General features: G+C 39.3%; 1 protein-coding gene across 10 annotated transcripts; it reads right to left on the reverse strand.

The window, feature by feature from the left end:
• Window positions 1-201: 201 nt before the first annotated feature.
• LRR (capping protein regulator and myosin 1 linker 1 leucine rich repeat protein) lies at window positions 202-26,049 on the reverse strand. 10 transcript variants are annotated; one of them, XM_089469313.1, is made up of 22 exons: window positions 25,122-26,049; window positions 14,900-14,997; window positions 12,911-12,961; window positions 12,682-12,810; window positions 12,521-12,604; window positions 10,224-10,450; window positions 9,971-10,132; window positions 9,811-9,908; window positions 9,528-9,569; window positions 8,403-8,590; window positions 8,266-8,343; window positions 7,761-8,094; window positions 6,703-7,690; window positions 5,115-5,277; window positions 4,788-4,862; window positions 4,086-4,106; window positions 2,755-3,373; window positions 2,272-2,697; window positions 2,096-2,212; window positions 1,977-2,033; window positions 1,313-1,770; window positions 202-1,024 (listed from the first exon to the last, which is right to left on the reverse strand). In XM_089469313.1, the coding sequence occupies exons 1-22, from the start codon at window positions 25,156-25,158 to the stop codon at window positions 935-937; spliced, it is 4,542 nt and encodes a 1,513-aa protein (XP_089325439.1). In that variant the 5' UTR covers window positions 25,159-26,049; the 3' UTR covers window positions 202-934. The 10 variants fall into 10 exon arrangements, with proteins under 10 accessions (XP_089325439.1, XP_089325436.1, XP_089325437.1 ...); XM_089469310.1 differs by lacking the exon at window positions 25,122-26,049 and adding an exon at window positions 21,888-22,124; XM_089469311.1 differs by lacking the exon at window positions 25,122-26,049 and adding an exon at window positions 20,004-20,244.
• Window positions 26,050-26,171: the final 122 nt, after the last annotated feature.

Raw genomic sequence — 26,171 nt, forward strand, 5'->3', positions numbered from 1 at the left:
TTGTAAATTGATGCAGAGAATATCTCTGTGTATTTCTCATTATAATTTATTAAATGCATTTTTAGTAATTGTTTTATTATTCCTTTGTTTTTCTGCCTAGTTGCTTAGCGTTTGTTTGTTAACTTTTTAGAAATTAAATAAAAATGAAACCTAAAATATGTATATTTAAATCGAAACAGATTGTCGTTCATACGAAATCAATAATGGTTAAATAAAAACAATATATTTATATAGATATAGATATTTTGGAAGCATTTATAAAAAATATTATATTTCATTTAAATTAGTTTTTATGCACGCAAACGATTTACATATTTTTATTTATTTATTTATATATAAATATTTATATATTTTTATCAGAATATTCATTGCGTTTGCTTCGTTAGTTTCTTCGTAATCTTTTAGGTTTTTTTGTTTTTAGTTTTCAATAGACAAATTGAAAAATAGATTTGTTTTGTTGTATATAATTGGCACTTAACTCATTTAAAATACATCAAAATATAGTACATAAAAAACGTTGGTTTCTTCCACTTTTTCCTTTAGTTTAGTTTTTCTTTTTGTTTATAAATATATGCAAAAAGTTTATTTGGGATAAAAAGTATAAATAAATAAATCACGATCATTTGAAAATTGCCAAAATTTAAAATAAAAGAGAAAACAAATTCACAGACACACACACACATGTACACTCGCTGACAGACTTACACACACTCGCACACACACACACACATACATGCTGGAGCCATTGCACATTAATTAAATTGTTCAGTACGAATAGTTGCAACAGTTTTGCTCATTATCTTTACCGTTATTATCATAAACATTATCATTATAACTTGAAGTCTGGTGATTTTCGAAGGGAAATCGAGGATATCAAGGAGGAATGTTGAGTTATATATATATATATATATATACTATATATAATAGACAGTTTTTATAAATCAACGACATCCTCTTTCGTATAGGGCGAGTCTCTAAACGTGCGTCTCGTCGAGGTGCGTTGCAGGCCTTCAACTAATGTCTCCTGTGGAATTGAAATTGGATGTGGATCTCGATTAAATATATATATATATGTACATCATACACAAACATATATACATGCCCTACAGCTAGACTAATACAAAACAAGCAATACTTAATAACAAATAAAACACAAAAACTATATTAAATGAATATGAGCACCAGGCAACAAATGGAAGAACATTTAAGAGCCACAAGAACAATGTAAAAGCCAGATGCTGCACCACACAGAGACAGACGCGTTGATGATGCTCATGCTGAGCTGATGTTGACATAGTTAATCCCATCAAACCTCGAATAGCGTCGATATCTCTTTGCCGGCAATTCTCTTAGTACTGCTCTCAGCGCAGCTGTTCGTCTTGTTCAGCTGCCCGTTGCGCATGCTCAGAATCTCATTGCTAATCAGATTCGCACAGGCAATGGCACGACTGTTGCTCGAACTTGAGCTTGAGATGATGTGCGCATTGCTGCTGCTGCTATTGCTACTGCTACTGCTGCTGCTGCTACTGCTGGTGTTTCCATGCTCAGTTATAATCGTTTTGCTGAGCGTCTCCTGCGTCTCGGTGTTGGTGCTACTCGTGCTGATGATCTTCGAGCGCGTCTGATTGTTTAATACTGTTGTCGTTGTTGTGGTCATCGTACTGTTGTTGCTGCCTATGCTGCTGGTGTTGCTAATGTTGCTGATGTTGCTCGAACGATTGGCTGTGTTCAACATAGTTCGTGGCATGATGGGCGGCTTGATGGGCAGATCTTTGTATATTGATTGTTGGTTTTTTGGTGGTTTGGATAATACAAGACAAGTTTAGGGAACAAGCACAAATCAAATAATATGAAAATAAATAAAGAAAACATAAAATCAAAATATATATCTCTATATATAGCTACGCATTCAGGTTGCACTCTAAGTGTGGCAGGCGGGCAGACATGCAACAGGATTTATGGCTACTCATGCTTACCCAAACGACTGAGGCCTGCGGCTAGCTCTCGCACTGACTTCTTCTCCAGAGCAGCGCCTGCCAAAGATGCACAGAATTCAAACTTGATTCAATCAAATTTTAAGTCAAGCTCAGCTCACCTGGCGTAATGCCTACAATGCTGCCACCGCCGCTGCCGCCCGATGCCAAAGCAATGCCCGGGGTTATGCCCACAATGGAGCCGCCTGCGCCCTGAACAAAGGGCAGCACCTCCACATCTGCAAAGGCAAGTACACAAATTAGGCTAATCTAATAAACTAAACCCCTAATCACGCACCTTCTTCCAGCGTATCCGGCGTTGTCTTGGTAGAGTCCACGCTGCCGTTGCCCGTGGCCAGCTGTTCGTTGGCCTTCGGCTCGGTGCCCACTACAGACCAGGGTCGCGGCTTCTGCAGCGCAATGGGCGTGCGCAAGATGCCATTGCCGGTGGCTGTCTTCACCAACAGACTGCCATCGGTGCCTACGGCCAGGGAGCTGGCACCTGCTGCATGGCTCTTGATCGAGTCGCTGCTGGGCGAGCGCATCTTCTCGTCGCGCGTGGCTGCCTTCAGTAGACCTCCAGTGGGTGCAGCTGCGATTGCTGCCTCCTCATTGCCTGCTCCGCCCTCTGTGCGCATTTTGACCAGCGGCGATTTGCGACCCACCAGCGGGGAATATTTCTCCAGATTGTCCGTGGAACGCGAACGTGTGGCCCAGGAGGCGCCTGTGAAGACAGAGAAAAGTAAGTAAATCTCTCTAACTTGATTCGCGACTCACTTACTCTTGAGCAAGGGCGACTGGCGCTCCAGTTTGATGGGCCTTCGTTCCTCCAGTATGGGCGTTGTCTCCTCTGAGGTCATGTGGCCGTTGCCATCACGACTCATCGTTGGGCTGTCCACGAATGACAGTGAGCTGCACTCCTCGGATGTGGGCGACACGAGAGGCGTTAGCGTTGTGGGCGTCACCGAGCCGGGCCGAAAGAAGTGCTCCAGGCCATCGCCAATGTCTCGCACTGCGCCGACAGCGCATTCCGCATTCACGAGCGGACGAGTTGGGGCACGCGTCTTGGCCCGCTTGGGCCGTCCCTTGACAAGATGCTGCAGCTGAAATGAGGCACTGGGCAGCTCCGTTATGGAGTCACAGCCCTCATCCACGTTGCCGTCATCCATGGCCGCATTGCTGATGCTGCTGGCCATCATGTTGACAGCCGAGGCGCCGCCACCGGCTGCTGCTCCACTGGCACCAATTGCACCACGCGATGTCAGCTGTGAGTTGGAACGATGCGACGAGGGCGACTCCAGCAGATCGGGAATGTGGCTCAAACTGAGATTCTCCACCACAGATTGGGGACGCACCTTGCGGGCGATTGAGCGACGTTTCGACGGCAAATGTGGCGTGGCCTGCGCAGAGACAAAGAACAGTTAGCAGTTGCATTTCTTCAGAGAATCAGTTATATAGATATATGTATATAATGTTAGGTTATGTTCGTGATATATGCATGTGTGTGAAATGATGAGAGCGGATGTGCGGGTTTTTTGTTTTACTTTTAGCAGGAAATTTAATTACTTAAAATTATACAAATAAAATTAACTACTTTTAAAACTAAAATATTGCTAATAGATACACACAGTGCTACAAAGACCAGGAAAAGGTGGACACAGAGAAAGTGTAGTGAGGAGGTATACGGTGATAGCTCTATATTAACGAACAAGCTGTTAAAAAAAAAATTATAAATAAAAAATTATAAATATATATAATAATTAAACAAAAAAAAAAAAAAGAATACAATTTAAAAAATTATACAAAAATAAATATAATCAATATAAAAAAGCAGTTAAAATAAAAAATAAAAATTTTTACATATATATAAATAATAAATCAGTATAAAATAAAAAAAAGGAATCTTTAAGTTTAAAATTAAAAAATATACATATACATAAAAACTATTAACACAAAATAAAATAAAATTAATTATAAAACTTTCAGTTCAACATTTTTAAACTAAATACAGCTGCCGCTCTATATAGATAGATAAAAATAGGATAGTTGAGTTTCTAATTAAAGTATGGATAGTTTTTTTTTAGATAGAACAAGACATAAAAAACTACTTACAAGGTTCAGATATTCCAATTTCTTTAAGAGTTTGTGATATATATATATATAAATATATTTTTTAATATATATTTTTTTGTTTTATGTAAATGAGTTGGAGATAAGGTTTTAATATATATATATTTATATATGTTGTAGATATTTATACGGATATATATAAAATGTAAATTATATGTTTATAGCGTATGTTGGATGTTGCGTAGCAGTAGTTGTTGTTGTTGTTGTTGTGATTGTTGATGAATAGTTTGGATGATACAAGGATACACGAGAAGAACACGAGAGAGAAAAATAATGAGCTTTGTCTTTGTTTCATTTTCTCTTAGACTTTTTTCACATAGATGTATGAATATGTATGTGTGTGAGTGTGTGTGTGTGTATGTGTGAGTGTAGGTGTGTGTATTCTAAGCTGTTTGGCATTTTGTTTTCATTATGTATACATTTATACGATATAAGATACGCTCCCGTCTAGAATTATTTCTTACGATTTTATACACACACATTTCTTAAGTTTTGCGATAAGCCTGCGGCGGGTGTGTGTATGTGTGTGTATTTGTGATTATTTTCCACTACTTGTATATATATATTAATATACATTTATTCACTTATTAATGTTTAATGGGTTTGGTTTTTTGCACTTGCAATTTGCATTTATTTTGTAGGCTATTGCATCCACTTGGGCAGCGAGAGATTTTCAACACTTACAGTGGGCGATTCCAGGCCCAGTTTGGGCAAAACCGAGCCACGTCCGCCGGGTCGTATGATAAGGCCCTCAGCTTCCTACAGGAATGCAGAGAACGGAAGAGAGAGAGGTAGGAAGTTAGTAAATAAGATTCGCCTGTGGGTCAAACGGCAGCAATTCTACAAATGAACCGCTCCAAATATTTATGCTATTGCTTAGGCCATAAAAAGTTTTGAATATGATATCACATTTGTTATTAAATTGAACGTAATCAACGATAACAAAGCTGTTATCTATTTTCGGTGGTCGGGGGTTTGATTGGTCGATCGATTTTTGGTTGTGCTACTTACATGACTGGAACGACTGCGAACAATGTCCGGCGTCTGCGGCTCATCCAGCAACACCGATGGCGATTCCGATATGCCATGACCGCGACGATAGCGGGTCAGCGCCTCCAGCACCTCATCTGTAGCACGATCCGAAATGGCAGCAGCTAGCGATTGCTCAATTTCACTGCGCAAGCGAAAAAAAAAGAGAAAGAGAGATGACAAAAAAATTGCATTAGCTATGGAAGTTTGACATTGCGCGGTTTTGGTGGGGGTTAATCTACTTTGTGGCTTTTGGCGACACTGTTGGCGTCCCAGTTTCGCCTTCCTGATCCTCGTCGGGACACTTGCTATAGGCTGGCCGAGAGTCGCTGCTCTCACCGGCGCTCGGGTTGCCCCTAAAGCAACAGCACAAACTGCGCATCAGGCCCATCTCGGCGAACAGCTGGTGGAGCGCGCACAACACAGAAAACAAGGAAGCAGAAAGAACAAAACAAAACAAAACAAAACTGAACTAACTAACTGGCACTGTAGCAAACTTAACGGCACTCAAACTGACAATGAATTCGCCTGCGCTGCTCGACACGCAGCTTGGGCTCAACTCGATTTGTTGCCGCGGAGCAAATGTTAAACAAGCACACGGACACGCACACACGCTCACTCGCGCACAAAATGTGAATGTATTTTATGTAAGTATTTTTTTTTTTTTTTTTTTTGGTAAGCTGGGCGACAGCACCCGTTTGGGCTTTCAAATGGAAATGCATTCAGCTGTTAAGTTATTTTCTGTTTGCTTAATCTTATCTGTGCGCTCAGACACACACACACACACGCACGCACCGAAACAGGCGATGAGTAAAATACCTCACAGATTGCGTGCATATGTTTGTGTGTGTGGGTGAGCGTCAAGAGAGCAAGATAAAGAGAGCGAGAGAGCGCGTACAGTGTTTTGAAAACAACAAATTGGCAAGCTCAGCTGTTAGAGAGGAGTCGAGCTTTTCTTTACATTTTTTTTAGTTTTGTTTTATTTCTCCTTTATGCAGTAATGAGAGAGACTTGTAAGCTGCAAATCGAACAGTGAGGCGGAAACATTATCAAAGTGTGTCATGAATTCAATGCCATACTTGTCTCTCTTTTAATACGAAATATTTTAATTTTCTTGCTTTTTGGCGTGTGCACTTATGAATAATATCAATTAGCGTGCTAATGTGACATTGGTATCATATTAATTTTTCTAAAGTCTTATAAAAACAATATGTAAAATTTATATATAAAAAGCTTATATTTAAAAAATTTTGCTTGAAACACTTCCAAAATGAATAAAAATAATACTGAGCTACTAATTTTTTTTAAACGCCACATTTCTTTCTTTGTTTGTTGATCAATATTTTGCAACGGAATTGCGTAGCTCTACAATCACAGTGCGTGTGTGTATGTGTGTGCGAGCGTGAGAGTATCAGATTTAACTGATGAACGCGTCATCTTGTCTGCCTCAGTTTCTGACTGAGTCACACTCAGACTCACAGCGGCGCCCAAGCACACACACATGCACGCACACACACACATACATTGCTGTCGGCCTTGCTCTTCTCTGGTTTCTCTTCTGTTTACTCACCCAACTTTGTTCATAATCTCGCTGCCGGCATTGTTGAGCAAACAGTTTTGCAGAAAATCTTCGGGTATTTGGAGCCGCTCGTTGAGCGCTTTGCGCAGATCTTGTATAACAATTTGATTGCCCAGCGTTTTGGGGCACTGCTCGATGCCCGTGCGTATCATTGTCTCCAGTGTCTCCTCCAGATAGCTGCGAATCGTGTAGCTCAGTTCGCTGGCGACACGGGTCAGCTTCGTTTCGATGGGATGCGCATCGGTGCGCACAGCCTCCTGCAGTTTGGGCATCAGCTGCTTGCAGTTCTCTGCATCTGTGATCAGACGTTGCACCGCCGAGACATTGTCGCCGCCTCCTTTGGCTATCGAGAGGGTGTCCTGTGTCTCAGCGACCAGCTTGTCCACCAGCTGGTGTGTGGATGAGAGCATGAAGCCGTGCTGCAGCCTAAATCCTTGGCCATTCGCACGCTTCAGCCCGTTGCAGTTGCGCTGCAGCAGCTCCTGCATCTTTCGCATTACGGTATCCGTTTTCTCCGGATGATTCTTCAGATGCGGCGCTATATCAAATACCGGAAACGGAATCGTCCGCATGCAATGATTATGCTCCAAGGCATAAACAATATCCGCATAGCCCTGCAGGGTGACGCTGTTCTTGTCCAGGTAAATGGTGCGCAGTCGATTATTGATCTGCAGCGCCTTGGCCAGGAGTCGGGCACCCACATCGCCCATATAGTTGCCGCTGATGTCTAGCTTCTGCAGGCTCTGATTGCTGCCCAAGGCATTGATGAAGTCGTGCAGATCGTGCTTCAATTTGTTCTCCGACAGCACCAGCTCCACCAGTGGGAAATCATCCTTCTGGATGAGATTCACTAGGGCATCCATGACTGTGGGTATATGCTTGGGCTTCATGCCCGTCATGCTGCGCGTCAGATGCAGCGATCGTATCGAAGGATTCTTCGATATGGCTGACAGCACAGGCGCCAGCTCCGCATCCAAATCTAACAAAAGGAATGGAATATCATTAATCAATATGAATCATATGTCTTATCTTCATCTTCATCCACTTACTATTGTCACTGATGTCCAGGCTCTGGAGCACACGCACGCCGTGTATGCAGGACTCCAGAACGTGAGCACCTTGAGCGCCCAGCGTATTGCTGCTCAGATCGAGATGGAGTCCCGCCGTCGACTCATTGCAGGCGAGGCCCAGCAACAGATTCTTCAGCGCCTCCATTGGCAGCTTGCAGCCGGCTATGTTCAAATGCTTCAGGCTCAGCGTGCTGGTAAAGAACTGCTTGAACGACGGCGGTATCTCTTTGCCCTTCTTCGTGCTGAACGAGTTGTGCGAGACATTCAGGTGTGACAGGTGCGTGGCACAGCCTCGCAGCAGAGCTCCAAACAGCTGCAAGTGAGATAAAAAGGGGGAAATGTTAAATTGAGTATTAAACATCAAACAGTTAACAGCACTCTGTTAATAACCCTTCTATGTTAATGTTTTGTTAACATTGGATAAATTGGATATATCTGCGCTATACATACGCTCCTAACATCTTAACATTTATGCATTACTTACATTTTCTAGCGTAATATCAGTCGATGCCAGATCTAGATGCTCCAGCACATTTGGTTGAGCCAGGAAATTGTGCAAATTCTGTAAGCCAATCAAATTATATTAGTACATGTATATATGTGCATATATCTTTTACTTACGGTTATATCATCCTTGAGACTGTTACCGCTCAGATCCAAATAGGTGAGCGAGTTGGGAATACTTTGATTGAGCGAAAGCGAATGCGACATCTGATTAACACCCTTCGAGGTGAGTCCACAATGGGCGAGGGCCAATTTGCAGAGGCCCTTTGATACCTTGGCAATGGGTCCAGCTAAATGTATAGCGCCTGAGCGAATGAAAGAGATTTGTATTAATTTAATGTATTGAATCAATTATAAATCAACAATTTAATATGGAATTCAAAATGAAATTTGCATTTGTTTTTAATTTTTTTGTTTTCATTGCCAATCTATCAAGAATTTTGAATGTACACAGAGAGCAAAAGGCGTGAAGCAAGCGACATGAATGAGAATGTGAATAGAGATATGAACATACATATATATAGAGAGACAGAGAGCGAGAGAGAACTGCCACGAATTTGCTTATGTGACCAGAATTGCGATGTGACTAAAATTTGGCTAAGCGATATGATATATATACATAATATTTGTAAGAAAGATCTCTGATATATGGACATTGAATTCGACAGATCGTAGAAAGATTATTGATATATAATAAATGCATTTGAATTGTATGAAGATAAATATTTACAATAATTATTTGAAATGGAATATGAAGTGCGAGTACTGAGCTATGTTTATAGTATGCATGATATCATACAATGATTACGATTTGCTAAAGTATATGTATATATAGAATCTACTATTCTATTTCAGTTGACAAATTCTCAGCATGATATATTATAAAAGTGATATTAGTTCATAGAAATTTATATAGACTTATATATCATACAAATATATAAGAGTGAGTGGTGGGCTAAGTAATGCATGAATTTATATGTATTTGAATTTAATTTACAGAAGTCATCAATTCATAATTAGTTAAGGTCACATAAGCACTTTAAGAATGGAAATGATATCGCATATTATGATTAAATGAAACAGCGATTAGCATTAACATGAACATTAACAATAACATTGAACAACAACAACAATGCAAATGTAAATTTAATTGTGATTCGAATTGAATTTTGAAACCTAATTAGAGTTCGATTTATCTAAAGTGAGTTTTAAAAATGTGTGTCAAATGGGGATTCTGCAAACCTTGTACAATCTTTCCCAGTAGAGCGCACAATGAGCTAGCTCCTACACATGACAAATGCAGACACACACACACACGCACACACATATTGAATATGTAAAAAACATTAAACAATAAGGAAAGAAAAAGGAAAAAGAAAATAATGTTAAACAATAAATGTTGTTAATATGTTAGGAGTAAAAGAGAAACGCAGTTAGTTGGATTAATTGGATTAATAATAAATTCGACTGCTCGTGGGTCGGGTAGGTCTGGTACACGCTAGCGTGTGTTCACTGTGCTACACACCTTTGTCCTCGATTATATTGTGACTCAAATCGATGGTGCGTATCGCTGGACTGCTGTTCGTAATCACAGATATGGATAGCTTATTCAAGAAATCCCATCTTAAATGGAGAATGACAGATTAGCATAGATCGCACACTTTTATATATTAGAGAATACTCACCTTAAACCTAGTGCTTCCAGATGCAGCTCCTCTAGCCACATCGAACGCTTGAGCACGTGCAGAATGCGCTCCAGCGTCTCATGGGAGAGACGCATGTGAGCCGCCTTTAAGCCACGAAAAAATGTGTTATACTCCAGGGCCGAGACAATGGCCATCAAGTCTCTGTAACGGATGAACAGTTGTATTAGTTAACATTAACACTGAGTTAACAGAATGCTAGAACTGTTAAAGATACCAAAACTTGAACACTCACTTGGGCTCCAGATGATCGAAATCGCGCAGATTGAGCAGCCGTGTGTCGTGGGACAGGTAAATCGTGTCCACATCCCAGGCCACCTCCTCGCGATAGGGCACGCCATGGAAATCGCACATGCAGGCATATTGAGCGCTAAAGCCGCCGCAGGGTCCAACATTACGCGGATCCGAGGGACGGAATTCCTCTGAGAATATTGTCTCTCGCTCTGGTGGCTGTATGTCGATCTAGAGACAGAGAAAGAGAGAGAGAGAGAGAGAGAGAGTGAGTGATTAGCAAAGATAAGTCAAGGTAAGTGAAGCTCAGCTAATCGCTGTCTATGCGCGATTTAAGCGCGTTAACAGCGCCATTAACACTTTCAAGAGTTTGACGCTAACTTTGCGTGCTTTGGGCCAATTATCTTTTTCACTTTGTTCGCCCATCTGTTGTAGCTGTTGTTGTAATTGCTATTGTTATGGCCATTGTTGTTGGTTGCTTGAAACACGCCCAAGACACGGGCTCACAAATATAACAAAAATGCAAAGTTTTCAACAAATGCCAGACACAATGTCGAGCTGGCGATGAGTCAAGTGGGGATTTGCATACAAATGCAGCCAGCATAACTTACAACAACAACAACAGCAGCAACAATTACAATGATTCATTTAAAATGCATTGAATTATTAAGCTCAAGTAGCGGCGGCAACTGCAACAAATTTCATATCCAAATCGCTTAATTGAAACAACGCGCAGCGCACGCGTGTGTGTGTGTGTGTGTGTGTGTGCGTAGGCCTGTGCGTGTGCGTGGTTGTTTACGCACCCAAGTAGCTCTATAAATACATATGTATATACAAATGTACACCTACACATATCTACATGTGTGCAACAATCTAATCTTCCATTAACAATTTAATCAAAATCATTTAAGACTTCGCCTTGAGACAACTTGAGCAACGATCTAGGCTGAAGTGATTATTTAATAAGATTTTTTGTTGTAACTATTATTATTATGCTAAGAAACTAAATTTGAATGGTTGCGATACAGATGTACCAGGCGAACAGATATTTGTAGCAGAAAGCAAAATTGTAGTTAGCAGTGCTTTAACATAGCACTGTTAGCTCACTGTTCGTTAACACACTTACATTAATTTACTTGTAGTTAACAGGACGCTAACAGAACACTGTTACTGCTGCGTAAGCTAACATTTTTTCCCCACAGATAATTTCTAGCAACAGCATAATAATTCACATGTGCGAAAACGAGATAGCCTTAGACAAATAAAACTTTTTTATAGGGCCATAAAACTTTATGCGATTTGTTGTTTATTTAATGAAAGCGATTTGTAATCTATGCAATTTATGAATTGTAAGTCAAAACCTAAGTTGACTTTTGCCCACTGCACGTTAAATATTTAATTGGGCTTTAATTAAAAGCAAATTGTGAGTCAGCGCTAAAAAGAAAATGACTGAAACGCTGCGAAAGTTCACCCACACCCATTTAATTAATTATTGCATATGTATATACATATAAAAAACTATATAAAAAGTGCGTAATTCAATTAAAAACAACTTTGGAATTAAATTATATTATCATATTATATTGTATGCCATTTGTTGACATTATTTGGTCATGGCTTAACTTTAGTCATTTGCTTTTATATTTTACAGAATTTCAAGTCATACTATAAAAAACATATTTTCTATGGAAATCCGCACATATCGCCAAAAATGACAAAAACTGAAGAAAAGAAGAACAAGTTGGAAAGAAACTTTTAGTTATTGAGCTATCAACTTGTTTTTGCTTTTTTTTTTTTTTTTAGTCCATAAAGCAACTAAGTTAGGCAAAAACTTAATACGAAAAGTTTGCGACTTATGCGGGTTTAAAAGGAATCGTAAAATATATTTTAGGGAAGACTTTGAATTACTTAAAGAAGAAACTCGAATCGAACTTTATGCTTCATTAACTGAAGACATTGATGTGGATATTGATAAATATCATTCACATATCCCACGAATAAAAGGTTCGTATATGTTTTTTATACATTTATATTTCTTATTTCTAACAAATTAAAAAAAAATAAATAATTTATAATTTAATATTGTTTAGATTTTGTTTGTCTTTCCATTATTTTATATTTGTTTTACACATTTATTATTTTTGTTAGTGATATGTGCTGTTGCTGATATCATTCGTATATGTAAGTATATCATATAGCTAGGCTGCCTATCTATCTACTTATATATTATCAATATCATGTTTCGAGCCAATTATACGAATACAAATGTTTCGATTGCGTGTTCGGTTTTCTGATGCTTACCTTTTTAATGATGTACTTGAGAGGAACTGTTGGAAATATTTGCTTGATCGCTGAGGCTAGATCGGTCAATATGACATCAGCATTCTGTGAACGATATATATATATAATATATATAGTGATTATATGGGCTGTATACTCGTGCATATAGTATAGTTAGTTACCGAGCTGAAGCTGCCCGCGTCGCCGGTGGTGACAAACGAATATGGACGATCGTTTGTGATGATCGAGAAATGTGTTGACTTTTTGCTCTCAACGCCCACAATATCCAGATAATGAAAATGGCATTCGATCTATAGAATTAAGAGATAATTTAGTTGTAATTGAAGAGGTATATATATCTATAGACAGAGAGAGAGAAAAAGAAAGAGAGAGTGTGTGTGTATACTCTACCTTTGTGGGCACTTTAGCGCTGAGCAAATAAACCCGAACGGGCGTAAACACCTGCAAAAAAGAAGAGTTTTGAATTAGATAAACAAATTCTATACTTAGAACATAACCTGTATATTTAAAAATTTTACTATAGTACACTCTTTTAAAATTGTATATTTTGAGTTGGATTCAGTTTCTAATAATTTTATACAAGAGAACTGCTTATAATATAACTGACATAACATTATTACAAAACAAAGTAATTTTCAATTTTGTGCTAAAGCCTTATACTTTATAGACATCTTAAATTTAAGTCAAGTACAAAGTGCTTTAAATTTTCGCTGAGTGCACCGGATGCACATGCAAAAGCTTGTGCATATGTTGAGGTCAGAAATATAAGTACTTTGGGGGCTGTGGGGCTAAATGTGCTTCACAGTCGAGCTGCCAATTTCGAGGCGCAAGTAAAAGCTGGTGCAATAAACGAACTGCAAAGTGTAGAGGGGGTAGCGGTAGCTGTGGCGGGGCAGAAGGTAGAAGCTAGCTGAAGTGTTGGCTAACTCAATTTTCTTTGAGTGTAAAAGAAAACTTTTTTGCAGCATTTAATTGAAAATCAAAGTGCGTTCTGTAATTCATTTAGACACTGGGCACCAAACAAGGCAGAGGAGCAGGTGGAGGCGCAGGTGGAGGCGGAGGTGGAGGTGTGGGAGGAGGAAGAGTAAGGGTGTCGATGGTAACTGCTAAGTAGCCATTTGTCTGTGACTCGGGTAATTGGACACTTTGTCTCACTAAGCAGCTTTTATTTTCTGCGACTCTCGGCTCGGCTCGACTCGAGGCCTCGAACTAAATCAATTTTCCAGTCATGTGACTCTAAACGAGGCGAGAAATTAGCATAAACCGAAAGCGCTCAGGAGCCAAAGGGCAGGGTATATTGGATTCAACAACGTCGCTAAGTATGCTATAAAATATCAATTACATTTACAGCTATGCGGCCCCTCGCAGAGCAGGAGCAGAAAAAAGAAAGAGACGGCAAGTGGAAGCCAAGCACTTTAAAGTGCTTTAGCTTCGACTTTCGGCTGGGCTTTTAATTGAGTTTTGAAAGCATGGGCAAGCATGGAAACGGACGTCAAATCGAAATGCTTCAAGGTAGCTGGCTAGCAGCTGCTGGTTATTAAACGGGCAGGTAGATAGATGGAAGATGGGAGATGCAGGTGAGCAGAGAGGTGGAGAGCGAAGTAGCAGTGGGGCTGGGGTAATGAATCTGGCTAGATAAGTGCTGAAATAGTAGATGAAAGAGGAGTATACACTACTATATATGTAAGAGAGAGATACAGACAGATAGAGAGAGAGAGGGAAGAGGTATATGACTGAAGAAATTCAAGAATATAAAGGCTATATAGACTATCAAATGCTCTGCAAAGCAATGGAAGGATAGAGGTAGCAAGAGAGTGTGGGATGCCAGAGCGAGAAAGCTATTCAGACTATCAAATTCTCTGCAGAAAATGTATGATAGAGAGAGAGATAGATAGATAGATAGATAGAGAGAGAGAGAGAGAGAGAACAAGAGATACGGATAGGAGGCATATGAAAAGGAAAAGGGTGCCAGAAGACTGGGCAAATTATTTTACAAGAGTGATTGTGAAAGAAAGAGGAAGAGACAGATAGAAATCAAAGAGAGACGTACGTAAAGAAACAGAATTAATTGAAATAACAAATGAATATATTTTAATATAACTGCCTCCTATACAAACAACTGACAAATATACCCCATTGAAAGGCCTCTGCCAGTTGCAGGGCATCACAACCCATTTGAATGCAATTTGGTCTGCACAGCCTCAAGCGAATCATTTCAACGTGCAATTTCATATACAAATCAGAGCCACGGCAAATCTGTAGCTCAGGCCCAGGCAGATGGATGGCTGGATGGGAGGCAGGTGAGACCAGGTAGATGTTGGAAATAAACACCTGGGGCCAGGCCAATTGATGTTTGGCTGCACTGCACTCGACACTTACCAAGACACGATTCTCTGTTTTATCGCCTTTCGTTTCCAATTTGACCATATACTTGACCAAGATCTTTGTGTGCCGACCCAGAATGGATTTAACGCTTTCTGCAAGAGACAAGAAGAGGCAAAAGAATGCGATTATTAAGTGTGGAAGTGTATGTGAAGCAAACATTAGCTAGAGGTTAATTAAAAACAATTGGCAAAATGCCAATTAAGTGCATGCAGTAAATTAACTGTTCATATCTATAGTTACAGACTTATACACAAATGTATGTAAATGTGTGTGTATATATTTGTGTATGATATGTGCACGTAATTGTTATTATTATGCATGCCAATATCTATAGAGCGATTGTGTTATATCATAGCCAGGGTGACAGCTCGTTCGTATATTGCCTTTTCAAATCCAAACACGTAGGCACTTTATGAAGGCAAGCTCGCAAAAAAGAAGAAGAAAATAACACACAATTTGAAATTTCGCTGAGTTACACAGCCTTAGATTCTCCCTCTCTCTTACACCTATGGCTAATCCACGCTATTTTCATATACATTTCCAGCTACTTAACATAACGCAGACACACACACACACACACACATACACATATTCATTTAACAATCACACTCTCTCACTCACGCACACACAGAGAAACACAGACGCAGTCCCTCACAACGATGACGAATTTATTCAAAGTGAGATATTTTCATGTGCATTTGACAATGCCAGCAGAAAGAGAGCACAAAGAGGGAGAGAGACAGAGTCGGCAGCCAGAGAGGAGGGTGGGTTAGGTGTAGAGCACTTTGAGTGTGCTTTTGTTGTTGTTGTTCTAGCTGACATTATGTCATGCGACAGGCACGCCAAATCTCAAGTATGCCCGGATGGCACACAAAAACCCGAGCAAAGGAGCTCCAGGAGCGGCTCGACGGTTGTTGGGGCTAGGCCGAATGTACTGGATGGTTGGGGGGTCTCTGCGCTTTATGACTCCTTGTCTGGGCATTTGAGCATTCGAGCACCGCAGGGCAAAGCTGGAATTGAAATGTCAGATATTTTTGGACAGCCCAACCATTGCTGCTACCCCGTTCTAAATTAGTCATATATATAACCACATTAAACGTGCTACATACATATATGTACATATGTATGTGTATATACAAACTAAATGGAAGCACAAAATTAGCTTTGGGGCACGTCGTAACAGTTGAATGCATAATAACTATTTGAAAATCAAGTGAATGTCATTTAAGTTTCGATTTTATTAGTCTGAAGTTTTCAGTTAATGGAGGATTAATGTGAAAGGAAGTAGATGAAGCTATGAAGACTTCTGATTATATATATTGAGGCCTAAGCTGAAACCGAAATTGATTCAGCTGATCAGTTCACAAAATGAACCAGTCACAATGTAGTGCATTTTGTATAGAGAAATATACGGAGAACAAGTATTCTATCAAGACTTTTACAAATTCAGTTCTTCATAGGAGGTGTTTGCATATAGAGTATCGAAATACCCAATGACTCACTAAAATCACACAGTTGAAACTTAAGGTTTGCTTAATCACACATACATACACACAGATCTATTATATTAACTCTTAATCATAAGCAATTACATAATATACAAAAGTCAACAGTAATTTCACAATGTTTACATTCGATTATAAGATGAGCCCATTGATCCCCTTCAATATCGTATAGCTAACAACAAATAGAATATGTAGAAATTGTTTAAACAATGTTAATCTACTATTTGCCACTCAGTTATGCAGTCAAATATTATGCCCTAGGGATATATTTCGTATGAATCATGCCCCAGAGAAACTCTATTGTAAAAAAAAAAAAAATAAAAACCTGGAGGATAAAACAAATTTTGTGCTTGTTTCTTTTTTTTTCATTTTTTGAGCATTAAAATTCCTTGTGCAAACAAAAGTGAAAAGCAAATACATGAGAATACATATGTACATGTAAGAATGTGTGTGTGTGTGCGTGCGTGTAGACATGTGTATTTGCTATTTGGCAGTGGATTTGCATGAAGCATGCCATAAAAGAGCAGCGGGAGCAATTAGGGCCCTGACCACACTCACTAAACAGCCACAAAGTTGTGGCCAAAAAACAGCGCACAGAAAAGACATTAGCCAGACGAGCCAATTGTGTGAGTGTGTGTGTAACGATTGTTAGTGTTTGTAGACACGCACAGACACATAAACAATGGCAGGAGCCACCCACTGGGCAAACACTTGTAAAGGCGCCAGCTATTCCCAAAGGAAACCATAACGCAAAAACTTGAGAAGTTATTAAAACAAAACAAAGGGCGACTAAGCAATACTCTGGGACAATAATAATAATAGCATTAAATTATGCATATAAGTATGTATATGAATTGATATTTACTTGTAAACATTATATACTTGTAAATAATAATTTTATATTTTTGGAATGCCCTTCAATTATTATAATTTAAAAAAAAAAAAAATTAAATAAATATTTAGCAATTTTAAAACTATTTGTAGCATCGCTATAATAAATAAAAGCTTTCGGCCCTGCCTCATCTGCCAATATGCTCTTTCGCACTATGTGAAAAGAGAGGGACAAAAACATAGTTCCGTGCGGCGTGATGACAATGATAAAGATCGGCCATCAACAACGCGAGCAGCGAAGCGTCCAAGCGGCAACATTGACAGTTAGCCGAGAGAGCGGCGGCTGCTACTGCTGGTGTTGCTTCTGTTGCTTCTCTTAATTGCAGTAAAAATGTGAATGAACTTTGTGTTTGACGCTTCTACAGCTGCTGCTGCTGCTGCTGCGCGGCTCAAAAGCTTACGCGCTCTCTTTTCCGCTAATGCTCGCTCGCTCTAGCATGAGTCAAATGATACTGTTTACTGGCTGTGTTTGCCTGTGTGCGTGTGTGTGTGTGTATTTGCTGTTCTGTTCGTGCATGCAAGTGCCCATCATCTGACACTATGTCAATATCAGAATGACGCATGTAGATGAGCAGACAGCCGCGCACACATATACACACACATAAGCAACTACGGCAATGAAAATGCATTTATCGCTGAGCTGCAAAAAAAAAAAGTAACTAAATTGCAGAAGCTATAAGTATGAAAATGTTACTTAATAAAAAAACTCTATTATGAAAAGCCTACAGAATTACAGAACAATAAATAACTTATTTTATTGTCTTGAATTTGTCTTTTTGCGCCACTAGAGCTTTGGGCTTAAGCTTTATGTACATACAGGTCTTGCATATTTATCGTGATTTATAAAGTAAACACAACCATCTTTAAAGACAAGTTTGTTATCATTGCCTAATATTCCATTCAAGCACGTGCAAACTGTCGTGAGAGCAAAATTCCTTCAAAATGCTCATTCATAAATATTTATAAAGTCCCAAATTGCCCTTTACTACCATTTTCCCATTTCCCTTTTGTGTCAAGTCAAAAGTCAACAGGAATTCACAGCGAAACAAAAACAAGTGAAATTCCGTTATCTGTCTGGCTTTGCAAGATTTGATTGGCTTTTTGGCAAACAGAAATTTCCCCATACCGAAAAACTAAAGTTTTTTTGTTGTACCCTACAGCAATTACCTTGGCCATGTTCCCAATTCAAGCCCGTAATTACCTGTGCAGCCGCCGTCTCGCAGTCTCGACTTCATTTCCGCTTAAAGGAAATTTAACTTTAATTGCAAACTGCGGTCAATTTCGTTCGGTTCGGCGCTCTGATAAGCAACAGCAGCAGCCACAGCAGCCGCAGGTCAAACGATACCTTTTCGATACATTTCATACTTTAGATATTTCTGTGTGGGGTCAAAGAACTGATGCGCCCTGCGTGTTCGAAAAACTTTTTATTTGATCTGAATAGCGGATTTCACCAGCTTAACAGCATTGACAGGCTGCACAGTGTGGGCGAGGGGGACAAAACACGATAAGTGTGACCCAATTTGGCAAAGTTTTGTTACTGCTGCTACCGAACATATACACATACATACATACAAATATATATTTCTTTTTCTTTTTTTCGCCGAGATTACACGAGTTCAAAATACTCTGCTACAAGTGCAGTTGTGGGCGTGTCTCCGTGTGTGTGTGTGTGTTGCCCTGTCTGAGCCTTTTATTACGACACTTGTGTGTAGTTTGTTGTTTGTGTGCGCTTTTTGTTGCGTGTAGATACACACATATACACGCAATCAAAGTTGTCGTGTTAGAAGCACAAAGGCTGTCAAAACTCTGGCGAGAACTAAATGAATATGAAACTAAAATCAGTTATACAGTTTGACAACTTTGCACACAGAAGCAAAGGAGAAATACAACTTACATACATGCACACATATACATGCATATAGTATACCAAGTCAAGCTCAAAAGCTTCTCACTTGCTGAGGATTAGGCACAGCGCTGTCCAAATATAGACACATACATACAGCTACATCTAAATTGTGAGTGCACACCCATACACACATACAGACATCCACCAGCCACCAGCCGCCAGCCGCCAGCCATCATTCTTACAAGTACATTTTTGAAGTCATAAAGAATGCGACAATCGCTCTCAATTTTTGCAAAAACAACAAACAATGGACAAGGCCTCACCTTACCTCACCCCACCACACCGCATCCCTCTCTCTCACCAGCTTTTGGCTCAACTGCTTGGGCTAACGGTACAAAAAGCCGTGCTGGCAATCAAAGCTGTAGCTGAAGCCAAACGCAGCAGCACAAAAGAAAGTTAAACGAAGATTTTTTCTTTCTATTTTCGTTTTCTTTACACACAACTTTGTGATTACTTTACGTTATGTTAATTATATTTGCACAATGAAGCAATGTGGGGGTGTGTGCGCAAGCAAGACAAGACAAGTAGCAAGAGAGGGATAAAGAAAGAGAGAGAGAGAGACAGAGAGAGAGAGAGTGGTCGGTCGGCTGGCGTCTATTGCAATTTACTTTCGCGCTTTATTATTAACAGCTGTCGACTGCTGTTGATGTTTGCTGTTTGCTCTTTGCATGGACAGCTGAGCCGCTTTATATTCTAATTACTGTAAATCCAGACACTTTCCAACATACACAGCTTAATATGTTAGTGCTGAGCTCTGTTAAATATTTGCTATAAATCTATTTGGAGTTGTTGTTACCTTTGCACACATCAGTGGGCGTGAGCTTTAATTTATTTGACCTCATAACGCAGTTTTGCGTTGCGAATTTGGACGCAAAGCTTTCAAGCTGCCAGCACATTGTTCATAGCTATGACGAGCTTCTATAGACAGCGACAGGTTATCCACACGCTGGCGCGCTCTCGCAGTTACCCACTCTCTTTGCTATCTTCTGCTTTGTTCTATGTCCCAAAATAAAAAGTAGAGCACAGCACTGCGACCGTCCAGCAGCAGGTCAGGGATGCGACTGAGCGCAGCAGTGGAGGTAGTAGCAGCAGCAGCGCCAGCCTGCGCCTCATTAACGTCACTTGTTGTTGTTGTTGCTGCTGCTGCTGTTGCTGCTGTTGCTTATGTGACACAATTTCACTCAAAATGGAGCATGAATTATTTTTTACTTTTTCATTCTCAGCGTTAGTTTTTGGTGTTGGTGTCAATTCTGCGTGCTTTGTGTAGCTTCTTTTAAGCCGTCGATGTCGTCAAACGAGTTCTGACTTCGCCGCCAACTTTCAATGCGCCCAAATTGAGGCGACGAATGCAAAAAGCGTGTGTGTGTATGAGCGTTTGTGTATGTGAGTGTGTGTCACTTAATGAGACGCAAGTTACTGGCAGGATAACTGGAATTGGAGCAAGACGGGAAATTGGCACAAGCAAGCACTAGCACACACACACGCACTCAAAGAGAGAGCGCTTAACGAAAGAGAGTAAAAGTTACAGAACGGGAGAGTGGGAGCGGGAGAGCACCGGTCGGTCAGCTTTCAGCAACTAATTGCATACAATTTGCCATTAGCTGCATGGCAAATGAGCAAGCGGGCAAGCGGGCAAACGGGCAAGCAACAAACGCTTAATTGGAAGTATGAATTATTGAGCGCGTGCATTTATTGGCCAGCATCTGGGTCAATCGGGGGTCACACGCACACACCTACACACATATGTATGAGCGTGTACCCACTCATGGCCTTCACTTGGACATCCAATAAATTTCCATAGTTTTGCATTTTCGACTGGAAAGGCAGCCTCAATAAAAAGAAACAAAAATTGGAGTCATTAATTCCAGAGAAAACTTGTTTTTGTTTCAATTTTATTTTGTTTTCTTTTGTTGTTTGACTGTTGCAACAAACTTTTGTTTTAAACAAATGTGTGAATCAATGGCGAATTTAAAAATAATTTTGCAATGCAATTTTTGTATGACAAACGGAAGTTGAGCAAGCAACAAATTGCCAAAAACAATAGTTGGGCACATTTGTTTATAAAAGTTTGATAACTGAATTTTCGGACGGCCGAAAAGTGTTATCAGTGTTGACTTCACCATGTTAATGAATATAAGAGTTTTTATAAGTGCTTACATGCCTTCCATATTCATGTATGTGTATGAGTTTTATAACTGTTAATGCAACTTTACAAGTTTTTTATAAGAGAGCAATCGACAAGTAGAGCGAAGTCTTATCAGAGTATCAAAAAATGCAATATATAGATATGTATGCATATCTCGCTAAGCTGATATTTCAATTTGTCAATAAATCCATTTAAAAGTAAAACAAAATAAACAGAGTTAATTATTAAACGACTCAATTTCCGCTAAAAAGAGGCGCAGCAGTTATCAACAATTGTTTTCCTTCTTTTTTATGGCGTGCGAATAAGAACTTCCACTACGTCCCTCTACACCACTCCCGCACACACTCTATCTCACTCTGTCTCACTCTGTCTCACTCACTCTTTCAATTGGCGCGCTGGTCAACGCGTCTTACGAACTGATATCAATGTATGACGCATACAAGAGTTGCAGCAAATATATATAAAAATGGCTTATTAGCTTCTTATTGGATATACAAGAGTACGCTTTTTTGTTGTTATTTTCATTGATCTCACCTTCGTCTTTGGCTTGCCGCACTACGTCGCGTATCTGCAGCTCCATAATGCGCCGCAAATACTGATCGATGTGCTTCATCATTTCGTTTGTATACATTTGCTTTATATCCACATGAAACATTAAAATCAAAAACAAAAAAAACCAAAACACAATGTAAATAATCAATCAGAATATAAGTTGAGCCAAGTGCAATCACGTAGACCCAATTCGAATCCAGTTAGTTGTGAAGCGCGCGTCGGATTCAGTACTGAGGCGAAATGCGACAATTGCGATCGTTTCTTATCAGCCCAATATTCTTATCAGACATTTCGAATAGAGAACGTGAGCGTAGCTAAAGCTAATAGCGCACCAGAGAGCGAGTGAGAGAGAGCGTGAGCGCGCTGCTTTAGTTTGTTTTTGGGTGTGACCGTTAGGTGTGCAAGCAACAGATTTAACACTGTGATACAAGATTTTGGGTTTAAGATCAAAACTGATATTTAAAAAAATGTGGCTTATATTTATAAAAATAAAAAATAAAAGTATAACAAAAATGGTTATTATTTATTATATTATTTAATTTGATTTATTATAGTTCATTTTTGGTAGATAAACTATAACCAAATTTAACTATAATTAATATATAATAATTATTATTATACATAATTAATTTTATTTGATAAACTATAGCAATTTTACCATAAACAACATGTTGCTCAGCTTAGAATTTCAATTAGATATTTTTTTCCAGTCAGCTCTTTTTGGCTGTTGGTGTTGAAGCACAATTCCAAATGGAATCTAATAGGAATGGCAAACGGAAATTGGGTGTTAACGCTTGACAGAGCAACAGACGAGCGTGAAAAGTTAACCAAATAATAAAAGCAACAACAAGCAGCAACAGCAAGCAGCAGCAGCAACTGCCACAACGAATCAACGTCCACTCACAGTTTGAGAGGCACTGCCTTTAGCACGGTCGGCAATTTTCATCAAGTTCGTTGGCATTCGCGCTAATTTGATTTGAGTGCAATGACAGCCAAGCACCAAACGACTCCAGAACCAGTGGCACCAGCAGCCACGCCCACCCACCGAGAAGCACGCCCCCGTCCCTGTCACATTGTCCTGTTTGCCCAGGTGCAACATTTGCTGTTGCCTTATTTGCTGTTGTTGTCGTTGCTCCAGTCTCCAATTAGCTTTGCTGCCAATTAGCCAAAACATTCCACTTGCTGCTCATAATTTAGGTAAATGTTTTTTTTTTCCTTTTGGATATTTGGTATTTGGAGCAAAACTGAGTCGAAAGCATTGACAATTTTATTTATGGGGCACGAACAAATTGTTGCTGTTGCAGCTGCGCTCGCTGTGAAAATTCCAGCGTGAAAAATCAAATGAAAATAAACTCACAAAAATCCAATTGGGCGAGTGATTTATGTATCTGTGTGTGTGTGTGTGTGTGTGTGAGTGTGAGTGTTTGTGTGTGCCTATGTGTTATTTCAACTTGCAGTTCATTTAAGACACCTGCTGGCGCTTCATTAATCATCAATCAAGTTCCCCTTTCTTGATAACACGCCGCCAATCAGAATGTATACCGATAACATACAATTCCCAATTAGACTCTTAATCATAGTTGAGCTAAATAATGCAGCAGCAAGCAAAACAAAAAACAAAAAACCATTTTACTACAAATAAATATTATCTGAGCCAAAAGCTTTTAATTATAACTAAATGCCTTCTGGATACAAAATATTATTTAATAACAAATTTAGCGTTTTTATGTGCATAATAGATATTTATAGATATTATTCATAGTAAAAATATAATAAACCATAAATAATATTCATATTAATAACACAAAATCGAGTTCACGAACTGCAGCGAACCAGTTGATCACTTGAGATGAGCTTTGCAGCCCTGCTTAGCTAGGCTAACGGTTAAAAGCGTATGCTAGCCTTTACAGTAAGAAGCGAATTCATATTCGCAGAATAAAAAATAATTAAAAAACTGTAAGCTAAAAATAATTGAATTATAGAAAAATTCTCTATATAACAACAATAAAAAGCTAACAAGTTGAAACGACATCAAATTGATAATTTATGGATATATGCAAAATTCTCAATAATAATATGATAAATAATTATAATATTATTATTGTTTTTGTTGTTGCCGTTGGCAGCAGCTGCATCTAAAATTTCCCTCTGTTTATGCATGCAGCCGACAATCGCTTTAAATGACGGGCAAACAGAGCGCTGACTAACAGTTATTTACAAGTAAGCACACACACACACACACATGCACTGTCATTCACACACCCATACACACATGCATTGCACTGCTGTCTGTTTGTTGATTTTGTTTATCGGCGCAGTTATAGTTATGAAGTCCATAAACGATGCGGCCAATGCTTCTGAGCAATGCTTTTCAATTGTTGTTATGATTGCTGTTGTTTTTATTATTGTTGCTTCTACTTGCCGTTTCGCAGCGCTCAACTCAATTTCAACTCAATTAAACATCATGGCGCGAGCAATTAATGAGAGTTCTACAAAAATTGAGCTTGCCCACTAACAGACACCATGTAAAACACATGTAATAACAGAATTCATGAAATAAGTAATATATATAATTAAAATAAATATTTTATGAGTCTTGATATTCTTTTCTTTTTATAAGAGATATCTTATAATTGAGTTATTCGATATACCCAACATAGGCAATTATGAGTACAGGGTATCAAAAACGCAGACTATGCAAATGAAAGTACATTAAATGCACACACACAAATACATTAAATGCATAAGCATGTATGTTTGTGTGTAGAACATGCAAGCTGCAGTTGTAAGACGACTGCTGCTGCGGTGCATCTCAAACTGTGTCTCAACAACCAGATTTCCTATGCTAACAAGCCCAAGCAGAGAGAGTGAGAGAAGCAGAGAGAGAGGGTGACTGTGACCAGGTGGAGTTGGGGTTGTGTGGGGGGCAGCCAGTGTGGCGTGTCCGTGTCGCATTGTGGCAAAACGGAAGTGCGCCGAGCGAGAAGCAAACGTCAAGAACAAAACATAAACTGAAAACGCCGAAAACAAAAACACAGCCCAGCGCTAACGGTGGATGAAGTGAGGTCTAAGATTATGAAGGGCGGCAGAGTAAAGAATATGCAAGCAGCAGTTCTATGCAAAACAAAGACAAAATGAGTGACTGTGTGTGCAAAAAGAGATTATAATAAGAAAAAAAAAAAAATTAAAAAACAAAGAACGATAACGATTACTCACCATTGAGGTCCTTGGTTAATTGCGAACGCGTCGACATTTTGACTGTTGTGTTATTGTTGTTGTTTATAAGTTTTCGGCGAAAGTGCCAGCAATTTATCAGCGAGCGAAAATGAAGTCAAACAGGAATAACCACCAGGCGGCGGTGGCAACAGAGACCACAGCGGGCGGCGGCGGCGAATTGCGTGCTGAGTGCCAGGCGAAAAGGGTCCACAAAGCAATTTGAAGTTTGTTGTTGTGGCTCGTCTTCTTTTTCTTCTTCCTCTTATTCGTCTTGTTGTTGTCGATACAATTTTGCTTGGCGCATAAAACTGGATTTAAAGCCTGGCTACGCATGCCGTTCGGGACGAACGGAAACAACCTTCAATTGTTGCTCACACATTTTTCGCAACGGTTTTCCTCAATTCTTTTCCTTTTCGTTTTTTATACACACACTTCCACACACACACTCATACACGCAAACAAACACTTTTCACGGTTTTCCACCCTCTGTCGGGGGATCGGTTGGTCTCGCTTCGTTTTTCTGCACTAACAATTGTTTTCTTTTTTCTTCAACTATCTTATAACCAAATTAAAATTAATTTGCGTATTAAAGCTTTGGCAATTCGTTAGATTTAAATATTTTGATTATTTGCTTGGGAATTCTTGGAATTCTTTTCGGGTTTCCTTTTTTGTTTTTTTTTTTTTTTTTTTTTTTGCCGCTATCGCTTTGAATATTTTGATAAAAATTGAACACTTCTGGTGTTAACTATGTGACGCTGCTATCACATTGACTTAATGCATCGCACACAGTTAATTTATTTGACTAAGAACGTTTTGCATAAGTGTGCAAAAAATTGTGCCTTAAATATTAATATAAAAACTCAGCGCACTGGCATCGCGAACAGCACACACGACGAATGAAAAGCGTTGGGTCTACTGAGCAGTGTGACCAGATCACGCCAGCCAATAAAAAGCGCACAATGCATGCTAAGAAAATACCAAACAGCTGTTACAGCACATAGAGAAAATCAATATATTTATTAGTTGAGCATAGTTTATACCTATATTTTA

Source organism: Drosophila arizonae, chromosome 5 (assembly GCF_054131065.1).
Source record: "Drosophila arizonae isolate 15081-1271.41 chromosome 5, UAZ_ARI_1.0, whole genome shotgun sequence".
In the NCBI taxonomy this organism is placed as follows: domain Eukaryota; kingdom Metazoa; phylum Arthropoda; class Insecta; order Diptera; family Drosophilidae; genus Drosophila; species Drosophila arizonae.